General features: G+C 46.4%; 1 protein-coding gene across 3 annotated transcripts in view; it reads left to right on the top strand.

The window, feature by feature from the left end:
• The window catches only part of LOC139562638 (tetratricopeptide repeat protein 7A-like), a 48,713-nt gene that overhangs the window by 4,744 nt on the left and 27,251 nt on the right, over positions 1–16,718 (top strand). For 2 of the 3 annotated variants that reach the window (XM_071380503.1, XM_071380502.1), the window contains exons 4-16: positions 1,114–1,282; positions 3,643–3,773; positions 3,914–4,038; positions 4,332–4,410; positions 4,602–4,771; positions 5,743–5,806; positions 5,976–6,113; positions 6,698–6,781; positions 7,388–7,492; positions 8,733–8,850; positions 9,216–9,273; positions 9,408–9,480; positions 9,603–9,763. In XM_071380503.1, coding sequence (XP_071236604.1) covers positions 1,114–1,282; positions 3,643–3,773; positions 3,914–4,038; positions 4,332–4,410; positions 4,602–4,771; positions 5,743–5,806; positions 5,976–6,113; positions 6,698–6,781; positions 7,388–7,492; positions 8,733–8,850; positions 9,216–9,273; positions 9,408–9,480; positions 9,603–9,763 — 1,475 coding nt within the window. Of the gene's footprint in view, positions 1–1,113; positions 1,283–2,401; positions 2,564–3,642; positions 3,774–3,913; positions 4,039–4,331; positions 4,411–4,601; positions 4,772–5,742; positions 5,807–5,975; positions 6,114–6,697; positions 6,782–7,387; positions 7,493–8,732; positions 8,851–9,215; positions 9,274–9,407; positions 9,481–9,602; positions 9,764–16,718 lie in introns of those variants that run through there. The other variant, XM_071380501.1, reaches the window with a different exon arrangement.

Consider the following 16,718-nt stretch of genomic DNA (forward strand, 5'->3'; position numbering starts at 1 on the left):
GTTTTCATCAAGGATCTCTCTATACTTTGCTTCGTTCATCTTTCCCCTGATCCTGACTAGTCTCCCAGTCCCTGTCACTGAAAAACATCCCCACAACATGATGCTGCCACCACCATGCTTCACCGTAGGGATGGTGCCAGGTTTCCTCCATACGTGACGCTTGGCATTCAGGCCAAAGAGATCAATGTTGGTTTCATCAGACCAGAGAATCTTGTTTCTCATGGTCTGACAGTCCTTTAGGTGCCTTTTGACAAACTCCAAGCGGGCTGTCATGTGCCTTTTACTGAGGAGTGGCTTCCGTCTGGCCACTGAACCATAAAGGCCTGGTTGGTGGAGTGCTGCAGAGATGGTTGTCCTTCTGGAAGGTTCTCCCATCTCCACAGAGGAACTCTGGAGCGCCCTCAGAGTGACCATCGGGTTCTTGGTCACCTCCCTGACCAAGGCCCTTCTCCCCTGATTGCTCAGTTTGGCCGGGCAGCCAGCTCTAGGAAGAGTCTTGGTGGTTCCAAACTTCTTCCATTTAAGAAAGATGGAGGCCACTGTGTCCTTGGGGACCTTCAATGCTACAGAAATGTTTTGGTACCCTTCCCCAGATCTGCGTCTCGACACAATTCTGTCTCGGAGCACTAGGGACAATTCCTTCGACCTCATGGCTTGATTTTTGCTCTGACATGCTCCGTCAACTGTGGGACCTTATATAGACAGGTGTGTGCCTTTCCAAATCATGTCCAATCAATTGAACTTACCACAGGTAAAGATGATCAATGGAAACAGGATGCACTTGAGCTCAATTTCAAGTCTCATAGCAAAAGGTCTGAATACTTATGTAAATAAGTTATTTCTAATTTGTATCTTTTATAAATGACAAAAAAACACAAAAAAACTGTTTTTGCTCTGTCATTATAGGGTATTGATTGACAAGGATTGACAAGGATTATTTTTTCTTTTTTTATCAGTTTTAGTATAAGGCTGTAATGTAACAAAATGTGGGAAAAGGGAAGGGTTCTGAATACTTTCCGAATGCATTGTATACAGTATGTACCTGTTTTCTCTGTCTCCCTTCACTTAGCCTCTCGTAACAGTGTGTCTCTCTCTCTGTATGTCCCCACACAGCCCAGGCACCTGAACGAGGCTCTTCTCCTGATGGCCAAAATACACTATGTCCAGGGCGATTACCGTGACGCCCAGGGCATGTGTGCAAGGGTGGGCATAGACGAGCTGACTGGGGACGAGCAGCCTGTCTACCACCTGCGTCTGCTCGCAGAGGCCTTTGTCATCAAAGGTACCAATCCTTTCATAAGCAAATACTGGGTGGTATTATATATGGAAAACACATAATGTTTAACCTGTGTGGTATTTAGTTATGGAAATTTTTTAGAAGACAGACTAAACATTCTGTGTTACCTGAAATGATGACCTGAATATGACCTATATCAGGGATGGGCAACTTTGATGAGGGTGGGGGCCACAAAAAGCTGAACTCATCATTATTACTTAAGCAGTAATGCCCAAGGGGGTGTGGTATATGGCCAATATACCACAGGTAAGGGCTGTTCTTAAGGAGTGCCTGGATACAGCCCTTACCCATGGTATATTGGCCATATACCAAACCCTGAGGTGCCTTATTGCTATTATAAGCTGGTTACCAACTTAAATTAGATCAGTAAGAGTAAATGTTTTGTCATACCCGTGGTATACGGTATGATATACCACGGCTGTCAGCCAATTGATCAGAGGGCCTTCAAAATTGTGCGGCCTGCAGGCTGCCAGTTGCCCATCCATGACCTATACTAAGATGAACACTCAATGCACAAACTAAAGGAAGGACCAGGGCCCATTTTCATAAAGCATCTGAGTAGGAGTGCTGATCTAGGATCAGGTCCCCCCTCTGTCCATTCATTATAATCTAAATAGCAAAACTGATCCTAGATCAACACACCTACTATGAGGCGCTTTAAAGTTACAACCCCAGAGCTACAAATGATGATGATTTCAATCAGGTATCCTCTGGTTTTAGTCTCCGTCTGTACAGTGTAATGATTACATGGATCTCAAATATGATTTGCATACTGGCATTACTCTCTCTCCGACGATTTAGACAAAGAGACAGCCAAAGCCTGCAGACTAGCACGTTTCCCTGAAAAACACTCAAGTTGAACAGCACTGTGCATAAATGTATTTAATGATCTATTTCCTAATCCCCATGGTAGGAGTTATTATAGGCCTGTGATGACTATAACCGTGTATGGGTTTAGAAGTCGCCCTTTCTAGGATGTCTGAATACAATCATTAGAATGAAATATGCCTGGAAAACCTTTGCTTGATTAGAGCCTTTGCTTGATTAGAGAGATCAGTATCTCAGGTATGTTGATATGAATGTAGTGAAATCTTTACTCCAAAGGCACGAACAGACCAGTAAGATTGTCGAGTGTCTACCGGCCGAGAGTACTTAGCACCTCTGAACAGAGTGCCGGCAGGAGGACCCTATAACAGACCGATCCGTCAGCAAGCGAACAAATGGCAAATGAACGGCCCCCTACTGTACAGGCCGACAATCGGTCTGGTGAGTTTTCTCCTTTAGGCTGTGAAAGAAAGGAAGCATTGGCCATGTGTTCATTTACATGAGGGAGGAAATGTGACTTGACACATTGCTATGCATTGATTCACTTGCCAAAGGTATTGTTATGTGTGTGTGTCTTTGTGTCTGTTCGTTCTTCAACCCAAATCACTTCCTGGTTTTAGACTTCTCTTGGAAGTGATTACAAATCAAATGGGAACTTACTCAGAATTGAGTCCAAGTAATGCAGTAAAGTTGTCTCTAGGGAACCATCTATATATAGTTGGACTGGAACTATGAGTTCTGTTAGGCAGAGTTTCCACATGAACACGCGCACACACACACACACACACACACACAGTGAAACAGAGGGCGTTGTCCATTGTCACACACAACACACTGCTGGTCCATGTCTGGATAATTGTGTTTGAGAAGCGTCACTCATCATCATCATGAGATGCATTACATTCAAACAGTCATAGCTTCCTGGCCGATGACACGTTAACGTCATCACAGTGTCTGCTGCTTCGATTGAAGGGAAGAATTCATGAAGCAGCCTTGTTGATAATAAACCATAATGGACTATAAGTAATGTTAGTAGAATAATACTAGAGTCAAGCCAATATGCTTAAAGAGAAGATCTGATGGGAATCACTCAGCTATGTACAGGGCTTGACATTGCATAGTTTCTCAACATCCTTCCAAGGTTTCCATTATATTGTTTTGGGAATGTTATGAGATAGGAATATTTGTTAGATGAGGTCTTGTCTATTGGCAGCTGCTCCTTATTTGATTAAGGCTGTTGTCTGGCCGTGTCCTCCCTGCCTCCCTGCAATCCTGGAGGTCTCGTCTCACTCTATTTATTTATACTAATAACCATACTCATCCTCCCATACACTCATTGTCTCGAACTGACAAATTATCCATACAAAACAAGCCGGCGTCTTCCTACAAGCAACAGTGCTATTTGTTTTCTGTGTCAAATTTCTTTCTTTCTTTCTTTCTTTCTTTCTTTCTTTCTTTCTTTCTTTCTTTCTTTCTTTATCCCTCTGTATCTCTCTGTATTTCTCTCTCCCCTGTCTCAGGGCTGTCCCTGGACCACCAGGCAGTGTCAGCTGCCTCCCGTGTCCGTCTGTCTGAGCGGGAGGAGGAATGTCTGTCCTGTTACCTGAGGGCCTGTGACACCTCTCTCGTTTACCTGCAAGAGCTCGATAAGGTGCGTGTGTCCGTGTGTTTTTTGCTTGTTCTTTTTTTTTTACCCCCAATGCAGATAATACATGTTATTTCATGATACAAAGCAGCACAAAACTACTTGGTGTACGTGTTTACCAACTGAAGTTGTTACTGTGTTGGCAGATGGTGGTCACCCCTAGTTCTAAAGTAGGAAAGACCAGTTTGGCCACTCCACCACTGGACATTGACCTGGGCTTCTTCCAGCAGGCGGCGCTACAGAGTGCGTACCTGTGTCTGCTACATAGGGGGTGAGTAAATGGTCTGGTTGAGCAGTCAAAGATGGTGGAAGCTTCGCCTCTTCCTGTCTGGCGCAGTGCGTTGTGATTTCAGCAACAGCAAGTGGCACTTTTGTTTTTGACCAGTAGGTTTCAGTATTGCACCTCAGATAGGACAGAGTCATTGTTTGTAGTGGTGCGATTGAGCTCCGGTGCGCCACTCATTTATACATAGACTGACTAACAAGGCCCTAGGCACTGAACACCCTGTCTGTCTGTCCATCTGTTTTGTCTGTCTGCATGTCTCTGTCTGTTTTGTCTGTCAGTCACCTGGCCCAGGGAGCCCACCAGTTGCGCAGGGTCCTCGGGGTGGTGGAGTCTCGAGGCTCCCAGAGCTTCAGGAAGGTGAGGAGGGCTCACATTGTCACCTAGTTAGCAGGATGAATCACTGACTGTCTATATGTATTTTATCTTTACGGCCTGGAGGTTTCCCTGACAACGCGACTTGACTAAGTCAGGAAACAGTCCTAGCCCTAGTTGTGCCCTAGTTATATTTTACGGCGTTATATGGCATGTTTAATTAATGTGTCTCATAGGCTGCAGCGTGGAAGCTGGCTGAGGTGCTGCTGAGCTCGGTGAGTGAGGACAGCTACTGGGCCCCCATGTCCCTCCCACCCTCCGCCTGGCTGCAGAGAGAAGGGAACGCCGGCACGAAGGATGCCATCTACCCCTCCTCCAAACCACCTCAGCGCTACAGTACTGACAGGTCTGTAGCTCTCCTCTCTTCTTCTTTTCCTTCCTCTCTTTCTTTCCCTCCGTCTCTCGCCCCTCTTTCTTTTCTGTTCATGTGTAATTGCGTTATTCCGCTGATATTGCCCAATCCCCTTGATCATTTAGCTTCACCACTGGCTTGAGAGATCAGCTCACATTCCCATACAGGGAGGGAGTTTGTGTGTGACCCTGCTGAACCGTTGAACCTTAAATAGTCCCAGAGCTTCGACAAGACAGACCTTCCTAGAGGCCCAGACGTCCACTATTCCGGTCATACAAAACCCACACGTGGAACATGACTTGATCTCACCAGTCTCACTCCTATTGGCTAGGAACTCTGTGGACTCATGTTTCCTGTGTGGAGTTTTAGAGGCTTTGTCAGGGACTTACCTTTGGCTGTTCCAGCGTATCGCATATAGTAAGATCTTATTGGTGTGCGCCATCCTCAGAGGGTATCAAATGCTGCGCCCCAAACGACATGTGTGAGTGAGAACACAAGAGCAGGAATGAAGAATGCACTCCGGGAAATAAAGTGCTGTACAACAAATAAAGTGTTGTTGTATGCCCGATTCGTTGTCACGGGTTCCTTCTTTAGAAGTGCCCTGATAGTGTCTTGTAATTGTATCTTTAGTCGGTACATCAGAGGATCAGCAGTCAAGATCGAAGGAGAGAGAGTGAGATGGTGAAACTGATGGGTGGGAGGACTGGGGAAGGTGCCAGAGAGAAAAGAGAGGGACCAAGGAAAGGGGGCAAACATGTACACGGGTGCTTACACATTTTGTGCACGTGTGTGTGAGAGACACCCGAGAGAGCGGCGTGCTGTGATACTGTAGGGGTGGTCAGAGGGTTGTGTTACACCACCAGCAGGTGAAGTGGAAACGGGACACTCCCCGTGGTCTAGCCAACAGAATGGGGCTGTTGCGTTACTCGTCACTTCCTGCTCCTATTTCCTGTGTCTCCTCGCAGTGTCTTCTGTCCCCAGGACGTGGTCGAGGAAGCAGTCCTCCTGCTGCTCATCACAGAATCCATGGTGAGACATTGATTTTAAAAAGGCTTGACAGGTGTAAGGCTAGCTTTCACTTGTCCCGTCAATACAGGTAAAGGAATGGACACTAGCAGATTAAAGGCACTTCATAGGCCTACTATTGCAACAGCCTTGTGTTGAATCTGATCCTGAATCTGTACTCTTCCCCCTATAGGCCAGCGGAGACGCAGTCATCAGCCGAGCGCCCGACCATAAGGAGGCGCAGGAGACCAGTCTGCAGGACGCCACCTCTGTCTACGACCTGCTGAGCATCGGCATGGCCAGGAGGGGGCAGTATGCCATGCTGTCTGAGGTGAGCCTGCCTCGAAAAACACTGGAGGCTAATGGGAGGATAGGAGATACTTCAACAGAACTAGCTCTACACTGTGAAGGGAAAGCCCTTGCCTGACAACTGTGTAATGCCCCCTGTTGTGTCATATACTTTCAAGCAGGGTTTTGTGCTCTCTCTTTCTCTGTGTCTTTCTCTGTATCCTTTTCTGTCTCTCTCTCTCTCTCTCTCTCTCTCTCATTCTCTCTGTCTCTCTGGCTTACCCAGTCTTCTCTCTATTTGCATTCAGGTTGGCAGCCATTTTTCTCCAGGTGAATGAGAGTGAGCACTGGCAAACAGGTGAACCCTCTCACGTGTGGGGCCATGCAGGGCGCCACTAGGCTAGCTAACAATAGACGCCGGTTATGTCTGTCTGCCTGGCTAACGTCCTCCCTCTCATAGGTGTCGCAGTGTGGGCCGCTAGTTAGAGCTCTTTAAATTAACCCCAAACCCTCAACCTTCAACCTCACTCTCCTTCAACAACGTGTGTTGATACGTCTGCCCTGCGAGCTGAAATGCATGTGTGCGTGCGTGTCTTGTGTGCATGCACGTATGTATGTGTTCTCCAGTGCCTGGAGCGGGCCATGAAGTTCTCGTTTAATGAGTTCCACCTCTGGCACCAGTTGGGCTTGTCACTCATGGCGTGTGGGAAGGTGAGCTCATCTTCGTATCTTTTCACACATTCCCCACCATGCACACGCACAGACACACACACACCCCCCCCCCCCACACACACACACACACACTTTCTATCCTACTGTAATCTGGCACCACTACGTGCTCGCAATCATATAGGATCACTCATCCTCTAAATGTTGCTGTGATGTTGCGTGTGCGATAGCGTGACTGAGCGAGCGCTCGTTGGGCGATAATGAGTAGTGTGACACAGATAGAAAGTTCTGGAATCCTCTGAGTGAAACAGGAGAATTGATCTTCTCCTTTGCCTGGCAGCCTGCAGGACGAGGTGACTCTGGAGATCAATGGAGAACTCTGGAAATAGGCTGCTCCCTATAAGGATGGGGGGGGGGGGGGGGGCTCAGTGTCGTCAGATCCGCTTCTATTTAGGGCCAGCCGTGTGTGTGATAGTGTTTGTAGTGCATTGATGAATGGCCTATATGAGTCCGTATCCGTGTTACTCTATATGGATAGTAAATGTGTGTGTGATCTATACTCCTGTTATATCACTAGACTACAGTATGAGAGTGTGTGTGTTTAAGCTTGAATATGTGAGTGTGAGTGTGTGTGTCTGTGTTATACAGGGTGTGGGCGCCGTGTCTGTGCTCAAGGAGTGTGCCAGGATGAGACCCGAGGACCCCTCATTGCCCATGTTGGCTGCCAAAGTCTGCATCGGCCAGCTGCACTGGGTGAATGACACACACACACACACACACACACACACTTTCTATTTCACGATACATTTACACTACATACCATGCATACCATCCATACAGGAAGTCTGTCACCATCCAGAATAGCTGGACCCATTATTACACAGCGACACTCCACACTAACAACGCCCTCCCTTCCCTCCACTGTGGTAGCCAGCCCAGTACTGGCTGTCCCGTTGATCCAGGAGGGGGGGGGGGGGGGGGTAGTGTAGGATTAGGAGACGCGTGATGGCATGTCACATCTGTCAGTACAACAGAGGAGCTAGAGATCAGGGGTGTCTAGAGAGACTAAGGCGCTTACAGCCTTAATCACAATAGGACACTATGGGACCAAAGAGCAACGAATGACAATACATCTGGACCCAATAACCGACCATGGAGCCACACACTTGCACTGGAAAGTCTGGGAGTCTGGGACTTTTGGTAGTGATTTGAGGACCTTTGACTCCTAGTTGTTTGGAGGGGAGTGACCAATATATACATACATACAGTGGGGTCCAAAATTATTGGCACCCTCGATAAAGACTAACAAGAAGGACTGTATAAAATAAATAATATTGGGAAATGTTATACCTTTTATACTCATATAATTATTGCTCAGAGAAAGAGATTTTGTTTAACAAGTATTATTATAATTTTTCCAGAAAGAGACAGGGTTCAAAATTGTTTTACACCCCTGTTTTCGATACCTTTCCGAAGCTCAGCCTGCAAGGATAATGGCACTGAACCTTTTTCTAAAATGTTTCATGGAACTTTGTTGATAGCATCCGTATTCTGAGAAAGAGAGGGATCGAGAGAGAGGAGGAGGATGAAGAGGAGGGAGAGGAGAGCTAGAAAGAGAGAGGGAAGGGCTTATGGTACAGGAGTAAGAGAGGAGATGGGGGATAGTCTAAGCAGCTTCCTGTTGTTCTGATGGCACCGTTTCAAAGGCATGTCACCAACCCCCCCCCCCCCCCATACCTTACACTGAGTGACACACTTTTAGCTCAGCCCTGCTCAGCCACACTCTGACTGCAGCCTGGCGCTGTTTGAGGGGGGACTCATTTGTTAAGCATTAATTGCTAGTGAGAAAAGCTCACTAAACGAGACAAACTGAACACGCCTTTAAACCCTTGAGCTCACAGTTGGTTCCATAGTAAGTACTTCAGCAGACGAGATACTGTGCTTCTAGACACCCATACTGCATCTGACTGTTATCTCTGTGTGTGTGTGATAGCTGGAGGAGGCAGAGGCCCTGTCTCAGAGTGTTGTGTCCATGGGAGAGGAGGCTGCAGAGTTTCTGCCCCGTGCGTACCTGACTGTGGGGCTGTGCTGCAGTCTGCAAGCCTCTGACGGTAAGAGACATCACTGCGAGCTGCTGTAGAGGCAGGATAGGTTTCCTGTAACAAACGGAGTCCCTTGTCCAGATACAGTGAGAAACCGCCACTTACAGAACCCACTGAACTCACTTGTCCTGACGATCCATAGTTTTCCTTCCTAATTCCCCATCCCCATCACTCTTTGCCGTATCTAATTCAGAGGTAAACTGTGTATAGATGAATCTGAGATGTTACTCACGAACAGTCAATGGTGCAAAAGACAGTAGAACTGTGCGAAGAAATACCATGAACCTCATTATAATCTACTATTAGAAAATGTCCACTAAAATGTCTTGTTTTCCACTAATGGATTTGTCCCTCTGTACCTAATCTCTCTCCAGCCACTCTGAAAGCTCAGCGGGATGGGTTCAACAGACGAGCGCTGCAAAATCTGCAAAAGTATGTACCAACTGCCAACCTCTCTCTGCCGGTCTAGGTTGGTCTTAACCTGTGTGTTTGTTTCTGTAGTTAGCGTGCGCTACAGTTTGTGTGTTTATTCTGCTTTGTCAGTGAGTGTGACCTCTCTTCTGCAGAGCCTATGCACTGGACCCCAATGATGCTAAGATCGCCCTCTACCTGTCGCTCCAGCTGGCTCTTGTACGGCAGGTCGGTCAGCACGGCCACACACGCACTCACCATTAGGGCTCGTCTTAGTGCTTCTCCACCTTGGATCTTATGCCTCTCTAGTCCTTGGGTTTCTGTTATTCACTGTGGGTGTGTGTGTGCAGGTGGCAGCTGCCATGGATCCCCTGCAGGTGGCTCTGTCTCTGCATCGGGACGACCTGCACTCCCTCCACCTGCTGACCCTGCTGCTCAGTGCCCAGAAACACCACCAACACGCCCTGGAAACCCTCACACTAGCCCTCAGTCAACACCCCGAGAACTTCAAGTAGGACCCCACTCTCTCCTGTATTATATGTGTGTGTCCGTCTGTCCGTCCGTCTGTCCGTCCGTCTGTCTGTGTGTGTGTGAGACTAGATCCCGTGTGTGTCACCCATACGGGTGCTCTGGACCTTTCTGTGGGGATAGGGTGTCTCACCACGGACGGACACACACACACACACACTGAAGGCTTTATTTAGACGTGCCAGACCGGGCATCTGCACTGCGCTGTGGAGACTACCCTCACACACCTTTACCCTTTTCACACTGCCGCACTGACTTTACCATGTAGGTTGGTGTTGCAGTACTCCCTCTCAGTTTGAGAAGCAGAAAGTATTATGCAGTAGTAAACATACACTGACGCACTGCATTATACCCATATGTCACCATGCAATTGACCCGTGCCTCAGTGTTGCCTCTTTCTATTAGAAGAATATGGATATTTGATAGCCACGTGCCATTTATAGTATGTTGCAGTACCTCCTCACCTGAGCGTCTGCAATAACCATCCAATACACGTGTTCTTCACAGAACAACCATTTGGGGTCAGTGTTGGTCTCTGTGATCTCAAGAAGAGGCAGAGAGGGATACAGCGGAAATAGACAAGAGATGCATGAGTGGGATATAGAGAAAGGGAACTAAAGGGAGAAGTGGAGTCAAAGAAGGACAGAGAAAATCAAACATGCATTGATGTTGTATTTGTGGCTTGTATACTGTATCATCTAAAGCGTATATTGTAGCGATCTCTCTACCTCATATAAATATGCGCGCGCACACACACACACACACACACACGCACACGCACACACACACACACACACACACATCTTCTCCATAGAGACACTTGACTGCATTGACCCATTTAAGAGCTCTTTGCCAGGCTCAGCCAATCACAGCCCTCCCTGCGCCAGGAATGCCCATCACCCCGGTAACCATGAGGTCATATCGGTGGAGGGAGCAGTCAACATCAGTTGTTTTTCCACTCAGTTGTTATGGAGAAATAGAGAATGGGTATTTTCAGCCCAGGCAGGGACACATACAGTGCATTCGGAAAGTATTCTCACCCCTTGACTTTTTCCATTTTGTTACGTTACAGCCATATTCTAAAATGGATTAAATTGTTGTTTTTCCTCAATACCCCATAATGACGAAGCAAAAACAGGTGTATTTTCTTGGTGCAAATTGATTAAATAAAATTCAACTGAAATATCACATTTACATAAGTATTCAGACCCTTTACTCAGTACTTTGTTGAAGCACCTTTGGCAGTGATTACAGCCTCGACTCTTCTTGGGTATGACGCTACAAGCTTGGTACACCTGTATTTGGGGAGTTTCTCCCATTCTTCTCTGCCGATCCTCTCAAACTCTGTCAGGTTGGATGGGGAGCATTGCTGCACAGCTATTTTCAGGTCTCTCTAGAGATGTTCGATCGGGTTCAAGTCCAGGCTCTGCCTGCGCCACTCAACGACATTCAGAGACTTATCCCGAAGCCACTCCTGCATTGTCTTGGTTGTGTGCTTAGGGTCGTTGTCCTGTTGGAAGGTGAACCTTCGCCCCAGTCCAAGGTCCTGAGCACTCTGGAGCAGGTTTTCATCAAAGATATCTCTGTACTTTGCTCCATTCATCTTTCCCTCAATCCTGACTAGTCTCCCAGTCCCTGCCACTGAAAAACATCCCCACAGCATGATGCTGCCACCACCATGCTTCACCGTAGGGATGGTTCTCCCATCTCCACAGAGGAACTCTGGAGCTCTGTCGGAATGACCATCGGGTTCTTGGTCATCTCCCTGACCAAGGCCCTTCTCCCCCGATTGCTCAGTTTGGCCGGGCGGCCAGCTTTAGGAAGGGTCTTGGTGGTTCTAAACTACAGACAATTCCTTCGACCTCATGGCTTGGTTTTTGCTCTGACATGCACTGTCAACTGTGGGACCTTATATAGACAGGCGCGTGCCTTTCCCAAATTTGTTTTATAAATATTATTATTATTAAAATTATTTTTATTTCACCTTTATTTAACCAGGTAAGACAGTTGAGAACAAGTTCTCATTTACAACTGCGACCTGGCCAAAATAAAGCAAAGCAGTTCGACACAAACAACAACACAGAGTTACACATGGAATAAAGTCTATATACAGTGTGTGCAAATGAAGTAAGATTAGGGAGGTAAGGCAATAAATAGGCCTTAGTGGCAAAATAATTACAATTTAGCAAATAAACACTGGAGTGATAGATGTGCAGAAGATGAATGTGCAAGTAGAGATACTGGGGTGCAAAGATAAATAAATAAATACAGTATGGGGATGAGGTAGATTGGATGGGCTATTTACAGATGTGCTATGTACAGGTGCAGTGATCTGTAAGCTGCTCTGATAGCTGATGCTTAAAGTTCGTGAGGGAGAAATGAGTCTCCAGCTTCAGTGATTTTTGCAATTCGTTCCAGTCATTGGCAGCAGAGAACTGTAAGGAAAGGCGGCCAAAAGAGGAATTGGCTTTTGGGTGACCAGTGAAATATACCTGCTGGAGCACATGCTACGGGGGGGGGGGGTGCTGCTATGGTGACCAGTGAGCTGAGATAAGGTGGGGCTTTACCTAGCAAAGACTTATAGATGACCTGGAGCCAGTGGGTTTGGCGACGAATATGAAGCGAGGGCCAGCCAATGAGAGCATACAGGACGCAGTGGTGGGTAGTATAGGGGGCTTTGGTGATGAAACGGATGGCACTGTGATAGACTGCATCCAAATCATGTCCAATCAATTGAATTTACCACAAGTAGACTCCAATCAAGTTGTAGAAACATCTCAAGGATGATCAATGGAAACAGACTGCAGCTGAGCTCAATTTCGAGTCTCATAGTAAAGGGTCTGAATACTTATGTAAATAAGTTATTTTTGTTTTTCATTTTTTATAAATTTGCTAAAATTTATAAAAACCTGTTTTCGCTTTGTCATTATGGTCTGAATACTTTCCCAAAGCGTTGTATGTGTGTAGAAATGATGCTGAAGATGATTTGGTTTGAGCGGGTTGTGTGAGGGTTTGTGCACGCGTGAAAATGCGAGGTGGCGCTAGTCATAGAATCTCTGCACCACTGTAGCACAGACACTGAATCCTTGTGGTTTCTCTCTCAGTTTCTGTCTTTCTTTTTCTCCTAACAGACAGCTTTTACACTACGATACATGTACAGTGGGGAGAACAAGTATTTGATACACTGCCGATTTTGCAGGTTTTCCTACTTACAAAGCATGTAGAGGTGTGTAATTTTTATCATAGGTACACTTCAACTGTGAGAGACGGAATCTAAAACAAACATCCAGAAAATCACATTGTATGATTTTTAAGTAATTAATTAACATTTTATTGCATGACATAAGTATTTGATACATCAGAAAAGCAGAACTTAATATTTGGTACAGAAACCTTTGTTTGCAATTACAGAGATCAGACGTTTCCTGTAGTTCTTGACCAGGTTTGCACACACTGCAGCAGGGATTTTGGCCCACTCCTCCATACAGACCTTCTCCAGATCCTTCAGGTTTCGGGGCTGTCGCTGGGCAATACGGACTTTCAGCTCCCTCCAAAGATTTTCTATTGGGTTCAGGTCTGGAGACTGGCTAGGCCACTCCAGGACCTTGAGATGCTTCTTACGGAGCCACTCCTTAGTTGCCCTGGCTGTGTGTTTTGGGTCGTTGTCATTCTGGAAGACCCAGCCACGACCCATCTTCAATGCTCTTACTGAGGGAAGGAGGTTGTTGGCCAAGATCTCGCGATACATGGCCCCATCCATCCTCCCCTCAATACGGTGCAGTCGTCCTGTCCCCTTTGCAGAAAAGCATCCCCAAAGAATGATGTTTCCACCTCCATGCTTCACAGTTGGGATGGTGTTATTGGGGTTGTGCTCATCCTTCTTCTTCCTCCAAACACAGCGAGTGGAGTTTAGACCAAAAAGCTCTATTTTTGTCTCATCAGACCACATGACCTTCTCCCATTCCTCCTCTGGATCATCCAGATGGTCATTGGCAAACTTCAGACGGGCCTGGACATGCGCTGGCTTGAGCAGGGGGACCTTGCGTGCGCTGCAGGATTTTAATCCATGACGGCGTAGTGTGTTACTAATGGTTTTCTTTGAGACTGTGGTCCCAGCTCTCTTCAGGTCATTGACCAGGTCCTGCCGTGTAGTTCTGGGCTGATCCCTCACCTTCCTCATGATCATTGATGCCCCACGAGGTGAGATCTTGCATGGAGCCCCAGACCGAGGGTGATTGACCGTCATCTTGAACTTCTTCCATTTTCTAATAATTGCGCCAACAGTTGTTGCCTTCTCACCAAGCTGCTTGCCTATTGTCCTGTAGCCCATCCCAGCCTTGTGCAGGTCTACAATTTTATCCCTGATGTCCTTACACAGCTCTCTGGTCTTGGCCATTGTGGAGAGGTTGGAGTCTGTTTGATTGAGTGTGTGGACAGGTGTCTTTTATACAGGTAACGAGTTCAAACAGGTGCAGTTAATACAGGTAATGAGTGGAGAACAGGAGGGCGTCGTAAAGAAAAACTAACAGGTCTGTGAGAGCCGGAAATCTTACTGGTTGGTAGGTGATCAAATACTTATGTCATGCAATAAAATACAAATTAATTACTTAAAAATCATACAATGTGATTTTCTGGATTTTTGTTTTAGATTCCGTCTCTCACAGTTGAAGTGTACCTATGATAAAAATTACAGACCTCTAAATGCTTTATAAGTAGGAAAACCTGCAAAATCGGCAGTGTATCAAATACTTGTTCTCCCCACTGTACATTCAAAATAATATGCGCGTATACACTTATTACTGTAGTGTAAACACGCAGATCTCGATTCATTTCTCACGTCTCGTACGCCACGTCCGTAGGTAGCCTCTAAACACAAACATCTATTCAAGCCACATGGTGCCACAGTACATTTATTATTGGGTGAAACAGTTGACATGTGTGGACATTTTTCTTATATTTGAGACATTTTATTGAGCTTTTACCTTAAAATGCAGTAATAGCCTGTTGCATTCTTTTTTTAAGCTTTCTGTCTGTTTGAAATTTTAATCAGCCAGTAAACAGGCGAGCATTTCCAATCTAAATGGAATTCTATCTAGCACAGTGAGAGAGCTGTGGAAAGGGAGAGGGGGAAGGGAGGAGAGAGAGAGTAGTCTCACAGTTTGTTCTAAAGAGAATGATTAATCCCAGCCTTTGATTCTGCATTCATCTTGCAGGATGTTACAGTGTGTGTGCGTGCGTGCGTGAGTGCTTGCACACACACACACACACACACACACACACACACACACACACACACACACACACACACACACACACACACACACACACACACACACACACACACACACACCCAGGAGGAAGCCCACTAACACACGGCATATCACTCCACTACTAAACGCTGCTCGGCACGGGGGCTAATAGGAAACCCTCAGCCCCAACTGGCCCCGCTGACAGGCGTATCCTTAACATCACGTCCCTCAGCAGCAGTTGTCATCCTCATGTCAGATGATCCAGTATGCATCTCTCCTCCCTCCATCCCCCCATCCCTCCCTCCATCCCCCCAGCCCGTCCGCCCACCCGTGACAAAGTAACGAGCCACATTTCACCGGTAGTTTTTCCCCCGACGAAGGCCGTCTCGCTGCGCTATTGATCGCTAGTGCTGTCTGGCAGCCAGAGATGAGGAGAGGGAGGAATAATTGGAAGAGGCTTCAGTTGAGGGAGCAGACAGGCAGGCAGGGGAACAGGAAGATAGACAGGAATGGAGACAGACAGGCATACAGGCAAGCAGAGAGGCAGACAGGGAGACAGGCAGGGGAACAGGAAGATAGACAGGAATGGAGACAGACAGGCATACAGGCAAGCAGAGAGGCAGACAGGGAGACAGGCAGGATGTTAGGCATGCAGAAAGACAGCAAGCAGACGCAGACAGGTGTCTCTCGCTCTCTCACACGGTTGAAAGAGGGCCCTGACTCTCTCTCTCTCTCTTTCTTTTCCCGTTACATACTCAACCTCTCTCCCTCTATCACACACAGAGCAGATGACTAGCCCCCACTGTACGTGTGTGGAGCCATTGGAAAAGCTGGGGGAGCATCTGTATTTGTCCAGTCTATTTGTCTATTGGTGGACATTGGCCATTGAAGCAGGTCTTCCTCCTCACCCATCTGTTGGAGAACAGAGGACCAAAGCTCTATAAACATACATTGATAAACATAATTATCCTATATGATAGTATTGTCAGGTCCTGGTTGATGTGTCAACAGTATGTGCTGACCTAGCAAACACAGCAATGTTGTGTCAACATTGAGCCTATTATTGTGGCGTGGTTGTGTGTGTTTGCTGATGTGTTGAGTGCGGGGGTTCGAACCGGTTCAGGAATTAGAACCGAAAACTGGAAAATATAAAAAATAATCCGATCTGGGAATGAAAGTGATCTATGCTGTTCCGGAACAGAACTGTTATTTTAAAAGCTAGCGAACTGGTTAATAACGTTATTTTACGTTCTGGGCATTTTTTTCAGTCCCACAAAAAACGCAACAAGCCCTCCCTCTGTCACTCAGAAACGTATTCCAGTGTCTGCCAGCCAGCTGAAAATATTTGCCAGTGTGTGTGCAGGCTACCTGCCCCTCCCCCTCTGGAGCATCGCTGTAGCCTACTGACATTACGAACGTGATTCAGAAATTAGGGAGAGATTTTTAATTAGAGAAGAATGTATGGATACATTTTTTTCAACGCTCGTTACAGATACTCAGTGTTGGAAAAAATACCTAATTGTCATACTTGAGTAAAAGTAAAGATGCCTTAATAGAAAGTTACTCAAGTAAAAGTGAAAGGCAGCGAGTAAAATACTACTTGAGTAAAAGTCTAAAAGTATTTGGTTTTAAATATACTTCAGTATTAAAAGTAAATGTAATTGCTAAAATATACTTTAGTATCAAAAG

Source organism: Salvelinus alpinus, chromosome 32, assembly GCF_045679555.1.
Source record: "Salvelinus alpinus chromosome 32, SLU_Salpinus.1, whole genome shotgun sequence".
Taxonomy (NCBI): Eukaryota; Metazoa; Chordata; class Actinopteri; order Salmoniformes; family Salmonidae; genus Salvelinus; species Salvelinus alpinus.